The 17,790-nt window shown below is 39.1% G+C and overlaps 1 protein-coding gene across 2 annotated transcripts in view; it reads right to left on the bottom strand.

The window, feature by feature from the left end:
• The window catches only part of exoc6b (exocyst complex component 6B), an 89,927-nt gene that overhangs the window by 25,191 nt on the left and 46,946 nt on the right, over nucleotides 1–17,790 (bottom strand). Inside the window, exons 19-21 of one of the 2 annotated variants that reach the window (XM_008435626.2) lie at nucleotides 15,065–15,094; nucleotides 9,615–9,756; nucleotides 6,394–6,467 (exon numbers count right to left, since the gene is read on the bottom strand). In XM_008435626.2, the coding sequence (XP_008433848.1) occupies nucleotides 6,394–6,467; nucleotides 9,615–9,756; nucleotides 15,065–15,094 (246 nt within the window). The remainder of the gene's footprint in view (nucleotides 1–6,393; nucleotides 6,468–9,614; nucleotides 9,757–15,064; nucleotides 15,095–17,790) is intronic. The other variant, XM_008435627.2, reaches the window with a different exon arrangement.

Raw genomic sequence — 17,790 nt, 5'->3', positions numbered from 1 at the left:
TGAGATGCTGTCGCTGCATAATCGCTACTGGCTATGCTGTTCACACACACACACGGACACGCACGCACACACGCACAGAGCCGGGATCAGCAGTTGTCATGCTGTGACATGTTGCTCTTGGAGCTGTGGAGGGAAGCCTCGTGAGGTAATGGCTGGGATGCGCTCTGAAAAACCGAGAGCTCGCATTACACTGTCAGCGAGCGCGGTTGGATGGAAAAAGGTAAATAAAAAAACTGACTGTTGACCGTTGAAGCCCCAACGGTGAGTAGAAAGGTCACAAAGAAAGGTAACGGAAATGAAAAGATGATAATAGAAAAACAGAAGAAAACTGATGTAAAGGAAAGTATGCAGAGGAGAGAAGGGGAGGAAGAGAAGAAACGGTAAAAGTGAAAAGAAAGTAAAAACTCTCTAAAATGTTGTGTATAGGAGAAGAGAAAGTATACCCAGCTCAGTGCTTTTGTGTTTAGCAGTGTCTCTTCCATGAATGAAGCCACTGAGGAAGCAATAACTATACATTTGTACTCTGTTTAGTAGTTTAGTGTTGAAAGTTCCCCTGGCTCAGTGCTTCTAACTTTATTTGTGTCTATTTTTGACTATTTATTGAAATACATCCATCATTAATTAGATTTATTCATTTTCTTTCACATATATTGATATATATTGCTTTCTTATAGAAAGTACACCTAGTGAACACAGATCCATCCATCCACACACGCGCGCGCGCGCACACACACACATACATACATAAATAAATAACCCGGTTGGATGTGGAAGATGCATAAAAGTCTTCAGTTTTCAACCTTTGGAGTTGACCTGAAGTTTAGATGAAGTTAAACCAAGAATTTCTAAAACTGTTTGGAAACCGTTACATTTAGTTTAGTCAAAACTGAGTGTGATTTATTTAAAATGCATAGAACAGAGAGTAGAAAGGGAAAGGAACAGCAGCAGAGACAGAATGGAGGTCAGGAGAAAAAGTAGCCTTTCTAAGGAGTCCATCAGTTCTTGGAGAAGAAAAGAGACGAACAGATGGAATCGGACCGTCTGTGGTCAACCAGAGGAACGAAAACAGGATCGATCATCAACAGCAGCGGCTGAAGGTGGAAGAATGCCTGCCTGGCAGATGAAGGGCTGGAGGAAAGGATGAGTGAAAGTCTACTGTAGCGAGCGTTTGCTTGGAGCGACGCCACGCCACGCGAGGGCCAGCCAAAGGTCTGGAATAACCACAGACTTCTGGATGTTCTAAATTTAGGCAGATTGATAAGATCTGTGGAAAAAAAAAAAAAAAAAAAGGCGGCAGCCGGAGGCCTGAAGCAAACACAAACGGCCTCTTATGCTCAGCTAAATATTTAGATATTTCAGAGAACAGGAGAGCGCTGCCTTATTCTGGAGGCAGAGGAGCGAGGCTGCTTTGACAGTTAAAGCTCTGGCTTGGATGAAGCAGCCAGAAACATGATTGATTATGAATCAGGACTTTTTAAAGATCAGAAAATAAAATAGATAGGGGATTTGACTAGACTTATCCAGTCAGAAAACGTGTAAAGTTTTGGAGTGTTAAACCTTTTTAAGACCAAACAGAAGATGGTAAAAATGCTAATTCACAGTAAGAGTGCATTCACGCCAGGCCAGTTTAGTCTGCTTTAATCCAAATCCAGTTTGTTTGACTAGGAAGTCCAGGTCATTTGGGGAGGTGTGAACGTGCTATCGAACTCTGATGCGGACCAGGAAAGCAAACTCTGCTCTGGCTAAAAACCGGTTCGGATGAAGTGAACTCTGGTGTGGTTTGAATACATATGTGAATGCCAAACAGAATGGAGACCGCTCCAAAAGCAGGAAGTGGACTACAGCACAAGGCATTCTGGGTAAATACAACCAAAGCAGATGCAAGAGTCTAGAACTAGTGGGGAAAATGGTTTGTAGTCTTTTTAAGAGAAACCCTGCAACTGCTAAAATCTGTTTAAATTTTGTGAAGTTGCACTGGTCCTCTCTGAAAGTGTGTGATCTCAAATTAGGGATATTCAGGGATGTCCTGTTAAACTTGACATGTAGCCAATCAGAAAGCAAGGTGACGTAAATGTGGAGTGTAATCCAAGATGCAGAACATGGAGTTGCTGCCAGGACGCACCAGAAAGTCCAGTGGACGTCAGAGACGTCTTTTTGTTGGTTTTATCAGTTAAAAATAGTAAAACAAATGATCACCATTGCTTCTTCTTTGTCAGCCATGTTTGTTTACTCTGAACTCATGTTTGATTTAGCAAAATTTCCTCTCTGATGTCCGTATATCTGCGGAGTACACTGTAAATCTTACTTTAAAATTAAACTCAGGTCCATCTCTTTATAGGAGCATCTAGGTTTGGGGTTATATAATTTATTTTGATACATAAATGAACTGTTCAAACTGCTAATTGAGCCACAAGTCTTGCTTGTTTGTAAGAGCTGCTCCATTAATCTTGTTGCACTGCTAAAAATGCTGAGCAATGACATTAAATCTAATCTAATTTCTTATTATGATCAGAATTCAGATTTATCGTTGCCTTGATAAATTCCTATTAATGATGTTTAAAACTCCCTAAGTTGTCCGTATTGTTAGTTTTACCTTTTTCTCCATTGTGTCTTCAACGAGAGCATCAATCAGTTTTAAATTATGATTAAATGCAGTTCCTGTGCGCAGTTTAGTGACATAAATAACATTTATTTACAAATGGGAATGTTTCTGAACAGCAGTGTTTGTGTGCCAGGGAGTCACATTCACCAAAAAAGGAGCAATAAATAGTCGCTTTTTTAACAACAGTGTCACAAAAAATCATGATAAAGCATTAAGTCCATATCGTCAACCCATAATCTGGAGTAGTGTGACAAATTTACCTGGCTGATAAATTGTCCCAGAAGTCACTGATGATAATATTGTTGTTTTGAGACTATTTTCAGTTAAGATAATGATAATGGTAAAATAATACAAGAACACAATCAAAATGAACTAACTTTAAATTCTGACGAACATTTAACACTGGAACTGGGAGACATTTTAAATATCCAAAATAAATAAATAAAACAACAGAAACAAGGAATAAAATGAACAAAACTGTCCTTCTAAAAAATTAGATGGTTGAGACCAAAGCACCAGACTTTAGTTAAGACTTTTATCATTCAGTTTTTGGTAGGAAGAGAGAAAAACGATAAATCATACAAATGGAAGTTATTGAGCTTATTTTAATTTATCATGATAAACTAAGACAGGGCTAATCTAGAGGTTAAATTATTTCAAAATTTAATTCTAAATCAACTGAAAACATTTTAAAACCTCCACAATTTGTCTCTAAAGTTAACCTGTATGGTCTGAATCCTGTAGGGAAAACCTTTCAGCCTCGGCCCGGTCCCAGGACCCCAGTACCTCCCAAAACACCGGGACCCGTGTCGGCCAACAAAACGGGCCCGTCAGCTTGATTTATCGACCATCACCAACAGCAACACATCGTCACAGAGACTCCTGGCCGCGCAAACGTGAAAAACCTCTTCGCAACAAAGCGGCTCGTATGGCAAAGATGCGCTGCGGCAGATGTGCGTGCGCCGCGGTTAGGTGTGAAAGCAGGAATTGGGGGGTCGCAGGAATGTGCATCTTTTGATATGACAAGAATAGGAATGGAAAAAAAACAATGGAGGAGAAAGAAATAAAAGAGCCAAGGAGCTGAATAACTCCGATCAGCAAAAGGAAGATGCTGGAGGAGAGAGCGGCAGGCGGGGGTTTGAAGTAAACATCGATGCGAGATGAATGCAATTTTTCCTTTTCTTCTTCTCCCCATCTTTGCCCCTTCCTTCTCCTCCTTCGAGCGAGAGAACAAGAGGCACTGCATCATCCCGACAGGCGGAGAAAGAGAAGAGAAGGAGAGAGAAAGAGGGATTGTGACGGAGGGATAAAGGGCTATCCGTCTCTGTCTGTCACCTCATTCATCGTCCCCTGCTCCGTCCTGCCGGCCCATCCGTCATCCGCTGTCACAAAAAAAAAAAACAGACACTCTCCTCCGACTTTCACACACTCGGCAACAACAAACACACACATCAAAGCTGGACACACACACACACACACACTGACAGCTCCCGGTTTTTAAAAACGGAGTAAACATTTCGGAAGCTCCGAGTCGGGACTCTCCGCCCCGGTTCACACATTCAGCGCGACGGCGCAAAAAAAAAAAAAAACTCTTCATGCACGTATGCACTTCCTTCACAAAATTGAAATTTAACATGAAAATGAGATGCAGACAAAAACCTCCGCCCGACAGCGGAGGGTTGTCCAGTTCTGGCCCGGCGCTGGCTGGTTTCGGACAAGTTCTTTCCCAGGAAACAAACAAAACCGGCGGGACACAAGCCGAGCCGCTTCCTGCATTGGGAAGTTTCTGCAAATCTGGCCTTAAGGCCGTCAAGACCCCAAAGAAAGACTGGGAACAACGGAGGCAGAGCACAGGAAGTCATCTGATTCACCGGAGTTAAAGTTCACAGTGTCATGAAATGTCTTCACCACATTTCAGAGGACAGATTTTCATCTTTGTGTCTTTGTCTAAAACCAGGAAGAAGGCAAACATCTCCCCGGTTCTACAGTCCTTACACTGGCTCCCAAAATAAACTTTAACATCCTTCTCTTACTTTATCAACAACTGAATGGTTTGGCACCAAAATACATTAAACATGCAGAAGCAGCATTCAAGTTCTATGCTCTACAAATCTGGAATAAACCGCCAGAAAACTAAAAAACAGCCGAAACACTGAGTGTATTTAAATTTAGACAAAAACACACCTGATTAGAGTTGCTGTTGATTAATAATAACTGAAAAAATTAATATGCCTGATTAACTATTTGCGTGATTATTTTGATTTTAATGGCATTTGACAAAATTAATGTAAATATACAAACTTTCAGATTAAAAATCGATCTGAGTAAGACACACCAACGATTACAAATCAAAACCCAATTAAAATACAATATGTATAATATAGGAAGAGAAACAAAAAGCAAACATACCACTTGATATTAATAATTTTCTTCAACTTTAAGTGTTTCTGTAGGTGATTCCAGTTTGATGGAGCTGAAACTGGAATATTAGACTGGGATATCTTTAGGCAAAGATAATAAAATAAAGTCATCTGAAAGCAGAAATCGACCAACGAAAATTAAAGTTTGTTGCTCTTTTACAACTGGTGACTGTTTGATGTTTATGATGTAACTGATTTTTAGCTGCCTTGTTGCTGAAATGTGCAAAACAAACTCGACTTCCTGACATGTTTCATATCATAAAACAAACCTTAATCTTACAGAAAAATACCAGGGGAGAAACTAAATTGTTTCTCGAACATTAATCTATTTTTTGTTTTGTTTTTAAACTGTTTCTGTCGTCTAGTAAGTATTTTTTTGTGTAAATGTTTTGTTTTGCTTCTTTTAATTGAACTATGTGTGCTGACTTTTATGTTTTTGTGCTTATTTGTCTTAGGGCAAAGGGTGAAATTTAGCTTTTGTGTTATTTACACTGACATGAATTGTAGTAATGTTGATTAATGTGCACTAACCTAATCAAATACATTTAATTTGATTTAATTTAAGAGAAAAAAAACTACCAAAACCATCCTAAAGATTAAACTCTTACTTGTTACATCATAAATCAACTGTATTTTTTCTTAGATAATGAAATTTAAATCTGCTCAGTTCTGCCTTCCTTTAAAAAAAAAAAAAAAAGCAAAATAAACATTTTACTCCTAAAAAGCAGCTGCTTTTTACAGCCTGATAATTTTTAGGAAAGGATGCATCTACAGCTAAAAAAAAACCGGCGCTTTCTGCTTGACTTTTCAACACAGTGTAGGGGCGATATGTTGGTTATTTTTTCAATTAATATTTGGGTAGAAAAATTTTCTAATTAAGGATTTTTTTAGACATCATTTGAAGCAGGTGAAGCTAAAACTATTCCAGTTGAAGAGTCTGCAAATCAAACAGATAATCAACTACTAAATTAGTTGACGATTATTTCAATCACGATTAATTGTTCGAGTAATAAACTGAATAATCAGCTGTTGTACCTCTAAAAATTGTGTGTACTTTTTTAACCTTTTTAGCCGTTTCTTATTAAACAGCCATTTTTACAGTAAAACAAATTATATCAGGAAAAAGGTAGAAAGGAACAACTCAGAATTATATAATCAGGAAATATTAAAACAGATTTATGCATTAAGAGATGAATGAAACATGAAGACAACATGATGAAGGAAGAAGATGAAGGCTGGGAGAGAGGGAGGGAACAATGAGGAGGAGGAGGCAGAAGAAAGACAGTGAGGACAAGAAGAAGAAGGAGAAGAAAAAGAAGAAGAAGAAGAAGAAACAAAGAAGTGAGGACCACGAAGGAGACAAAGACCTACTTGTCTCAAGTCACTGAAGGCCAGAAGCAACGTGTCACCCTGGAAGCCTGCGACCGGGCTGGCTCTGGCAAAACCTGTGGGAAAATACAAACCCACCCCCCCACCAGTCCACCCCCGGAGAGAGGGAAGAGGAGGAGGAGGAGGAAGAGGAAAAAAAAAAAAACAGGGTGAAAAAACGGGAATAATAAAAGACCTGGTCGGATTCGCTATGCATCGGGACAGATTGGCAGACGAATGACAGCGTGGGGGGGAGCAGAGGGGGAAACGGGTGGGGGTGGGGGATGCTAGAGTCATGTCGCTGGCTGAAAGACAGAACGAGTGTGTGAGAAAGTGTGTGGATGTAAACAAAACGGGGGTAATAACATTGGCAGATTTCACCTGAGTGTGTTTGCTCTGTTTACGCAGCAGTTTGTTAGCATGTCTGCGATCAGCTGGGGAACGTTTGGGTCTGCAATGGCCGCCGGCGCCACGGTAACGCCGTACAGTAGGGCTGGACAATATGGCTGAAAAATGTATCACGATATTTACATGATACAAAATCTAATTCAAGTGTTTATTTTGATGATTAAAATTAATGTGTTTTTTTAACAGATTAATGTTACCGCCATGTTATGACCGATATGGCTGAAAAATGTCTCAGGACATAAGCATTTCATATCAGTCGATATCGATAATTATTGATTAGTTCTGTTTTATTTATCTGAAATACGTCCAAACTGGTGGTTTGACCTTTCCTGTTTGATCCAGTTATCACACCACTCCGTTTATTTGTTGTTTTTTAAAGCAGTAATGAGGGAAAGTGCCGGAACTTTAAACTGCTAATGCGCCAGATACTTAACAGGTCGTTGCTAGGCAACCACAGAATGTGAGAGTTGCTCGGCAACCAAAGGGTGAGAGAGTTAGTTGATACCACCAGCCTTGTTTAGCTAGAAGCCATGAGAGGTTGAGCAGCTACAGCCTTCCTTCAGCCTACAACTCCCAGAATGCTGTGCGGTTCCAGGTCCGAGTTCAGTGAATATTCCACATATTGAATTCTGAACATTCTTTGTATCGATTTTAATTACATTTCTATTGCCATATATGTTATTGGTTTATTGTCCAGCCCTAATAATACGTTCTCAAAGATCATTAGAACATTTAACACTGGAAGACAATTTGAATATCTAAAATAAATAAACAAAACAGAAACAGCAAATAAAATGGATGCAGAAGTCTCTGTAAACAAAATTGTCCTTCAAAAAAGGGGCAAATTGAGACCAATGACATAATGAAAATGGAAATTATGGAACTTGATTTATGCGATTAACTGATTTATTATTATTAATATCTTGATTATTCTCATAATTAATTTTCTTTGAAAGACAATGTTGTTTACAGAGACTTCATTATCCAGTGTATGTATGGTTTCTGTTGTGTAGTTTTTATTTTTGTTTTATTGTTTTTGGTAGGGTCGAATACTTTTATAGGTGTTAAACAGAACAGCTTTCCACATTTTTTCCTGTATTTTTTCCCCTTTTTGTCATATTTTCTCTTAAATTCAGTTAAATTTATTTTATTTTTCCCTGATCATCTTCTTCCAGCCATGCCTCCATTTCTTCCCACCCGTCACAAGCCGGAGATTCTCTCATTAATTTAATCTTTAATCCCTTTTTTGAACTTCTCATTTCCTTCCCTTTGTGGACGTACATTTAATTTCCATTCTCAGTCATCTACTTAGCTTTTTTCCAGCCTCTCTTTCTTTTCGCTTCATTAAAGTCACACCTCCCTCATTTAATCCCATTTTTTCCCCTTTTGTCCAAAACTCTTTCAACCAAATCTACACCAGACATTCTTTTAAACCCTTAAAGCTTTCAGGTCTTTAATTTTCTCCTTTTTCTTTTTTAAACAACAGGTAATATCTTAACATTTCGCTCCATCTTTTCACTTTTTAGCTCTTTCTTTTTTGAATTTTTTGCTTCTCATTTTGACCCTCTACTGTACCACCAGCCCAACTTCCTCCAGTTTGCTTCAGAAAACCAAATCTGCAGCTCTGCACGCATGTCACTTCACATCAGGTCACAAACGCGCAGTGTGACCCGCTCTGTGACTCTAAGAACCTTGATCATGTACAAACCGAGCCAACGACGCCTCGCGCTCTTTCAACTCTCCAAATCCTTTATCTGCAAAAAACCCGTCTGCGTCCAGAAAGTCTCACAAATCAGAGACGGGAGGAGGAGGAAGACGATGCGCTCCTCTAAACATGTATTTGGCTGTTCCACAGCGCCCCCTAGGCTCCCAAACTCAAACAGACAATAATTCATAATATTACTTTTAACTTCAGGAATAGATGTGGATAATTAGCTGGTGTAGTTTGTGAAGAAAGAAGAGGAAAGAAAAGGGAAATGGTGGCAAAGGGGAGATAAAATACATGCACAACACATCTGAAAACATCAACATTTCAAATTAAAAATAAAATTTCAACAGATTAAGATTCATTTTAATGTTGGTTTGGTCTATTTTCCAAATTACAAAAAGAAATGTTGTGAAACTATGACTAAAAATACAACAAATATTTATAGGAAAAATATTTATGTTTAAATAAAATCTTAATAAATTCAGTAAACAGAAAAAAAAAATCAATTTGTTAAAGAAGTAATTCATTAAATATGTTTGATTAAATAAATGTTGAAATAATTAAAATCAATAAGTTTAATATGCATGTATTAGATACATGTAATAATAATTACAGGAATTTTTTATTGATTTATTTAATTAAAATGCATTAGAAGTATATTACACTATTTAATGAGACATATTAAATAAATATGTTTTCATATTTATTTAATTTTGACCCTACATACAGCTCAGGTTTCACATCACTATTTTGTCACCCCCAGCTTGGTTTGTTGTGACCCCTGGGGGCCCCGACCCCTACTTTAAGAACCCCTGGTTTAAGAAAACCAAGGCGACAGCTTTAATTGGACGTTGTGTCGACTCTGATTCAAACTTACATTCATGCCTGATGAAAAGATTCATGCCTAAAGCATGAAACTTACATTCATGCTTTAGTAATTGTGTATTTATTTTATCCAAGTGGTGCAGTTGGTCTTAAATGGTAAAATTTATTTTTATCTACTCAAATGACGCAAGAATAATAAAAACATTGTTTTGGTATTGTTGGTTTACAGCAACAACATTAAATATCCAGCAACAACAAAGCTGTATAAAAAAGGTGGACTCACTCTCGCACTCCTTCAGGTCGACGTTGAGCTGGTGCAGAGCCCCGATGGAGATCTGCCGGACCTCTGGGTCGAGCAGCAGCTGCATCAGGGAGGTGGAGATGTGCTTGCAGGCCGACATGCAGGCCGTCTGGGCGACTTTCCCCTGAAACACACAGAGAGGCAAAGGGAGGAGGAACGTTACCGGCTGTTCAACTGATCCTTTGTTCGTCCCTCGGCTGCAAACACAAACCTGCGGTTGGAAAGTTGGTGGTTTTCTGTCTGAAATGGACAAATCTCACCTAGAACTGAATGTTAATGCACATAAACAATCAAAAATGATAGTTATTAAAACAAACGAATGGCTTTTCTAAATGTAAAGAGACCAGCGACTCCACCAGTGTCCCCTAACGAACCGTGGGCTCAGGTGCAGTCAGGATGATAAAGTAGCATAACAAGAACTACAGCAGCGGATGAGGAAGTACATGACAACGCATTAATTCAAAAAAACCAAAACATGTGTTGGTGTCTGAGCGGACAGACGCGTGTGTAATCTCTGCGATTAGCTGTGGCCGCCGTCCCGACCTCCACGTCTGCATTCCAGCCCGATGAAGCCAGCGGATCAAAGATGGACGAACGGACAGAGGCTGGGCCGAGAACCGCCAGCGAAAGTCAATAGTCAAGCGGAGGAAATCTGCGATGAAACGTGTTTTGTTTTCTCTTAATCATTAAAAGACGATTTTCATTGGACTTCATTTCCTCTTCCTTTAATCCATTAACACAGATTTGACGAGATGCTGCGTCGTGAGCAAAAAATTAACCTTCCCGCCATCACGACTTGCAGAGAGGGGAAGTGCGTGTTTGTACAGAACAGGCTCATTACACAAATGAGTCCTGACGAGACTTTGATGTGTCTGGATTACACAAACGGACACAGAGCAACAGCATGCTTCCAGGTGATTAATAAGAAACAAACGTCAGGCCTCTCATTCACAGCCCGTGTTTGATTACCTTCATTAATCATGCTGGACACAGCCAATCAGACGGACACATCAGCCGTTTTAACCGTGAATCAACCTGTAGAGACACTGGGTCACTCTGTCGTTTTTTCAGCTGAACTGGATCAGGATGGATCATCAGCAGACAAATGTTTTAGCGTTCATTTGCTAAAAATCCTTTGTAACTGAGGGACTTTGGCTCTTCTTGAGTTTGTGAATGTGAGGTTTGTTTTTGGACAAATAAAAATCTCTGATCCTTTAATAAAAGGAAAGTAAGAAAATTGCTTTTAAGCAAAAAAATCTGGTTTTGATGAGAAAATAACATAACGAAAAAGTCAATGCCCAAAATGATGCCTCTTTAAATAGCTCTACTCAGCTGCACATTTCTAAGGATCTGAATGTACCATTTTTAATAACTGCACAGTTTTCCAGCTTGCAGATTCTTTAAATCCATTTTGTCTTGTATAACTCAAGATTGTGTTGTTCGTGAACTGAGATCCACCTCGGCAAAGTGTCTGGACCCGGTGGAGTCCAGCTTCCACCTCAGACCCAACACACGGCGAACACGTGCGCCACACATATGCTTGGGATACACAGACGTACGACCGGCCGGATATCCTCCAATTCGACGGCGGCCTCTGAACTCCCAACACACACACTCCACACACACTCTGCTCGGTCCCAGAGGTCAGTTATCACAGGGGGAGATGGAGCGTGAAATGAGCTAATTCTGTTTACACGGCCTGGACCTGGACCTGGACGGGCCGAGGCGCAGAAACACAAGAACACAGAAACACGTCTGTCTGACACAAACGGCGTCGCCTCAGAACCAACGACTGGCAACTATTAGAGAGGAGAGGACGAGAGGAGAGTGGGAAATAAGGTTAGAGAAGGAAGAAAGAGAAATAAGAAAGGAGGGAAGAGAAAAGAAATAAATGAAGAAGAGAGAAAAGAAAAGCGGTATGAGGCCATCACTGGAAACCAGGCATGATAAGAGTGTTTTCACACCTGGTAGTCCAGCAGACCCGGTTCGATTCGGGACCAAAACTGCAACATTTGTTCCGTTTTCAGTTGGTGCTGTTCCCCCGATTGCCTGCGGTGGCACAGCAACGATTACCACCGAAGGAAACGGCACAAAAACTTTCAAAGAAGAGACTGAGCACAACTTCCTGCTTCACAAATTGTAAAAATGGAGAGGTGTCAGATGTTAACGGTTTGTCTTTGGTAAAAGATAACGAGCCGTTTTTACCGCTAGAGCTAGATTAGGGAGTTTTGTTCTGGTGGCATTTAGCCAGAATTCCTCCTGCCCACTTAGCATTCACTTCAACCAAACCGAGGTTTATTCTAACAATGCTGAATAACATATAAAAACTGACAATTGTTCCTGAACATAGTGAAGAAAAGCAACATTTCACTGGTGAAGGATCTCAGGTTACTGCTGGTCACTAAACCTGAGTCACGGTTTGACCACTTCTATTAAAAATAGCCGTTTCACTACTTCACAAAGTCTAGGTAGACTTTAAAATCAAAGACTTGGCATATAAATAGTCCTACAGCAGAAAAAAGCTGAATATAGAACAAATACTCCATTAAGAGTGAACAAACTGACTTACAGTTTTTCTCTTTATAAAGCAACTCAAGATGGAGACTGGAGCTCAAATTGGAGTCTCAAAATTAAATTAGTCACAAAAATATTCGCCTTCATACTTGACTTTTGATTGCGCCCAAAAGTCTTGACTCGTGGCCTGAGACTCGAGTCTTTGTCACATTTTTATCTCATGTAATGAAGAGTGAAAGAAGGCCGATATTTACTCGTTCTGCATGGATGCGATTGAGTATAAATGATGACATGATGTTAATGACTGATAAATCTCAAATATCATAAATCAATTGATTTGAAATGCTGCCAGAATTTTTGTGTTTTAATTAACATGTTTATGTATAGCCAAGACTGAGAGCTTATAAGTTCTTCCATAGGGTGCTGGTTTCCTAAGTCTTAAAGCTTCAGGTCTCAGACAGTATTTCCTCCAACTTTCTCCTCAAAACATCATAAATTTTCACTTTATGAACTCAAGTTTGTTTTGCATGATTTACTGTCACTGCATTAACTTTGGGTGGCTGTTTTATGCGCTGATGTCTGAGTTTTTCATGCTTAATATAAAACTTACACTCTTCTGTAAACATTCTTGGCTATTTTGGTTGGTTTTTTTTGGTCAAAATGTTTCACATTATTCTATGTGTAGGGTATCAAAATAAATATAAATATCATGCAGTTAAAAAGGAAAACTGTAAAAATTATAAATTCCCCTAAAGACGGGGTGCCTGATGAAACTACATACGTACAAACAAGCTTGATTTGAATTCAACCTAATGGGGCTTTTGTTTAGTTATATGCTTTAATGTCTTTGATTTAACAAAAAAAGAAAGAGATGTTTTTATCCCTTTATCATTGGCTATTTTGGTTGTTGCTGCTAAATGTGTCGCATTCAGCAGTACTTTTACTGGGCAGCTGTTACAGTTTCCAACATATTTCAGTAAAACCAGCAAAAAATAAGTTGTACTCTTTTAGTTTTCTAAAAATTTCCCCCCATTAAGGCAGAGATAAGCAGGAAACACTCAAAGCTCTGTGTGCAGTTTCACTTTGATGGGAGTATTTTCTTTCCTTAACGCCAAACTCTACAGAACCGCCTTTGAAAACCTAAACCAAACTAAATGCAGAAAGCAAATTAACACTGAAAATACTTCAGGTTTTACTAGGCAGGTAAACAATTAATACACTTATAATTAATACAAAAACATCTCTGTTCATGTAGTATTGTTTCACATTTTATTCTTTTCATCTTTTATTTTGTATTCAGCAACCTAAGAGGCTCCTATTTTTAACTTTGTAAGTTTAATTTTGTCTGCATTTAATACAATTGACACAAAAATTGTTAACATATGAACACATGCTTCTTTTAAAAAAAATTCAGAATATGAAAAATGTTTCATGTTATGGACAGACAGTCCTCTCAACACATCTTAAAGAAAATGGACGGCTAATCGTCTGTAGTCAATTTTAGATCAACTCATTAATCGATAATTTTATGCAACAATGTAAAAGGATTTACAAGAACAAGTAGAAATCAGGCCAGAAAAAATATGTAGTCTGATGAAACGATCTGCTTTAATCTGAAAGACTAAAAACAATGATGTTTCACTTTAATGTAATATATAAAAGTAGACTTTACTCTCCTTTAATCTTTTCTGTACGTTTGATTTGCACCAGATTAAATCAATAACCTTGAAGAAAAAAGATCCCAGTGATAAATCAGAAAGAACAACCTGAACCTCGTGTGTAATTTAGTACAATATAATCCAATGTCACTCAGCTCTAAGTGAATTTCCCATCTGAGAGAAGCAGACCTGCATTCCAGCCTTTTTAATAACAGAAACAGGTCGGGGCAGCGGACCAGCTCCCCTGATCCACGATGGGATTCGACATGGTACGTAACTCAAGGCCAGGCAGGACAGCCAGACGTCGACAGACGACGTGATACTGGAGGTTCAGGCCCGATCTCGGTCCAAATCTGGATGAAAACTAACAGCTCAACGTGTTTTATGACTCCAATACCGACTGACTGATGAGTATGACAGTAAAAGGATTAAATGTTGCAGAGCTGCAGATGATTTTTGCATTAATGCCACCCAATATCCAGTAAAATATTTGTTCTAGACACACAGACAGAACGTGACCAATGCCAAGGGGTGGGAATGTTTTCACATGAATCGTTTCATTTCGGTTTTTCTGACTTGATTTAATCCAGAAATTAGAATTAAATTACTAAAATGCTGACTTTTCAGTAACTCAACTGAAAAGGTGGAAATTACTACAAAAAGTCAGTAACTCCAAAGTATGCTAAATTTTAAGAGATTATTTTGATGTTTACGTCTTAAAGCCAAATAAAACCCAAAGTAAAATATAAAAAATGTTATGATCAGGATGGCTGAAAACCTATTACGATAAACACATTTCATGTCATATAATTATTCGATAGATAATTGTTGACTAGTTTTTGTTTTGAATATCTGAAATATTTCCTGTTTTATATCCAGTTTTCACTCTACAGCGCCGTTTTTTATTTTTAGGCAGTTGGTGAAAATCAGTAATAAACCCTCAGATATGATCACTGTGAGTGTTAGAAGTCTGTTATTAAGTCTGAATTCAATTAACTTTTCAGTTATTTCTAAAATATTGATACATGTGTACATGGAATTGAAGCAAATGCGTTAATTAAGCATAAATCCGGTTAATTAACCCGACTTAAACACACAACATGAGCAGGCGAGCAGTTATTCTTTTCTTTCTGCAGCAGAGAGAAACATTAAACCACATCAAATTCAAACGTGCGTCGCTGCGTTCTTCTCTCACATGCTTGCTGTTGAACTGCAGGGTTAAGCAGGTCAGTACGGAAGATGCCTCACGCCGATACTCACCGGTAAGGTGGCGTGCTCTACAGGCATTCCCTACAGTCAGAAACACATACAGACATTACCTGCACTGAGAAACATCCAAATCCCATTGCTTCATTGGGAAAATGAGAAGTTAGAGCAGTAAAAGCATCACTCAAGGCCCGCAGAGGTTAACCTAAATCGCCTCAGTCACTCTGACGTGATGGAGCATCGCCACAAAAAATAAAAACAGCAACCAGCTCACAACAGAAAACAGTTCAAGTAGCTTTTGGATCCTGAAACTTGGAGGCTTGCGAGTCCAAAATTCCCTCCTAATTCTTACATGATCACTTTTGCCCCCTGAGGCCTTTTCCCGTCATCCTCATTCCATCCCGATAATTTGAGCCTGGCTAAATTATGAGCGCTATCCTGCGGAGTCCAACTCTGAGTGAAGCCATTAGCTCCTGGATAACGTCTGCAGAGACACTGAGGCGGCGAAGACGCGTGTGTTTACAGCGTCCAAAGCTGATGAAGACACCTGATCCTGCTGAGGTTCATCTCAGCACAGAGCCGCTTCCAGCAGGACGTCCACAGACATGCAAACACTAAAAACTAACTGGCCCCAAGAACCTCTTTCCTCCAAACCGATTGTAGCGTATCTAATGTGTTTTATTAGTTAGTCATTTTGGTGAGGTAGGAATAGAAATATTTGGAAAATAAATCACTAATTTGTGCGTTTTAACATATTGTCACGTCCGTAAACCAGGTGGGTATAAACTGACGCCAGGGAAAAACACCCGGCATAAAGCAGCTTTGTTTTGTAGGAAATGCAGAAGGGATTCAAAGAATGTCAGAGTGGATTCACACCAGCCATGTTTAATCCACTTTAACTGAACTCTTTGTATAGAAAGTTCGGTTCATTAGCGGAGGTGTGAATGCTCAATCAAACTCTAATCCGCACAAAGAAATGCAAACTCTCGACAGTCTGAAAACCTCGGCCTTGGTCTGGTTGAACTGAACTCTGGTGCGGTTCGAAAGTATATGTGAACAACAAGCGCTCCAAAAACAGGAAGTGGACTACAGTACAAGGCATTCTGGGTAACTGCAAAGAAAAGTGTTTGCTTGTTTTGTAATTAGTTACTGTATTACGTTTTATGGTGTAAAGCTCCAATTCCTCCTATCCAAACATGGAGAAGCAGCATTCAGCTTCTGTGCACCAGAAAACTGCAAAACAGCTGAAACACTGAGCTTTCTAAACCAAGGCTAAAAACCCAACAGGCAGATATTGGGTTTATGCCTGTTGGCATAAACCAACAGGCATACAGGGAGAATCAATTTTGCTCAGATTCTCCCTGAGCAAAATTGTAATTTTATCAAGTAACAAAATTATGAACCACAAATCTGGAACAAACTTTAAAAAACTAAAAAACAGCTGAAACACTGAGTTTCTTTAAATGAAGATGAAAAACATTCTGCTTTTGAACTCTGTTGCTGAAATGTACTGAAGAAATAAAATGTAATGTTTGTTTCTGGTTTCTCAATAGTCAACTGTGTGTCGTTTTTATTACTTTTTATTTTATGATGTAAATCTCTCTGAAGTGCCTTGTTGCTGAAATGTTCTAAAGAAATAAAACTGACTAAAATGCACCATGCGATTGGTCGGGTTGTAATTTGTGAGCTAGTAATTGAAATGCTGTACCTAATAAGGTGTCAGGTGAGTGTGGATTAGCCTCAAAAAAATTAAAATAACGTATTCTTGTAGCTCTTATCTGGCTCGTTCCCTCATAACTCGCCTGTTTCACACCGCCAGCCTTTATCTGAGCGGGGTCATACCACCCAGCGTTTAGATCCATAGCGTCTGATCTACTTAAGAGGCCTCACGCCGCGTTCGAGTCCGCGTTGAAGCATGTGTGATGGGGTCACGTCCGGGTCTGTGGGAGGGTGTGAAGGAAAAGCTGATTAGATGTGCTGCGAAACACTTAGGAGTGTGTGTGGCCTGTGTGTGGCCTTGTGACCCGGCTGGTCCAAATCTGGGCGCCTAATCACCTTAAAGCTGATCTCGCTGTGTGTTTGCATCATATGAATCTGTTCGTGACCTTTGATCAAAACAGACGGGGAGAAATGTCTGTGGGTGTCCGACTCTGGGGGGAATAATTCTCTAACTTTTATTTCATCAACCTCCAGGAATGCAGATAAAAAAATAACTTGTAGGTTTTTGAAGCCATTTAATTTTGAATGCACCAACATGAAAGTTTGGGTTGATATTGATTTCTGATCCTAATATTGGTGTTTGACTGGCAACTTGTCCAATCAATGGATGAATGTTGCTGCAGGTTTCAGCAGGTCGAACTGGTAAAACTTTATTTGAACATGACGGAGTCTTCATGAATGTTATGACCGCCTGTTAGTTTATAACTTCTTCTGGTACAACTTTGCATTAATAAACCTGAGACTACAGCATCTATTAGATGGGAAGCCTTCAAGGCTTTTATACGGGGTCAAATGATAAGTTACACAAGAATTAAGACAAATAGAAACTTCATGGAGATGTTAAAACTTGAAGAACAAATGAAAGAGACTGAGTTCGAGATAAATGTAAAGGATTCTAAAGAAAGGCAGCAAAAACTGCGAATATTAAGGCAAAAATATAACAAACTATCTACTACCAAAGCTTCATCAGAGATATTCAAGCTGAAACAATCCAACTACCATCAAGGAGAAAAGGCAGGAAAAGCTTCTCGCCTGGTGCATTAAAGCTCTGCAGAATGAAA

Source organism: Poecilia reticulata, linkage group LG18, assembly GCF_000633615.1.
Source record: "Poecilia reticulata strain Guanapo linkage group LG18, Guppy_female_1.0+MT, whole genome shotgun sequence".
Classification (NCBI taxonomy): Eukaryota; Metazoa; Chordata; class Actinopteri; order Cyprinodontiformes; family Poeciliidae; genus Poecilia; species Poecilia reticulata.
Note: the sequence above shows the minus strand (reverse complement) of the source record. Positions and strands in the feature narration are given on the sequence as shown.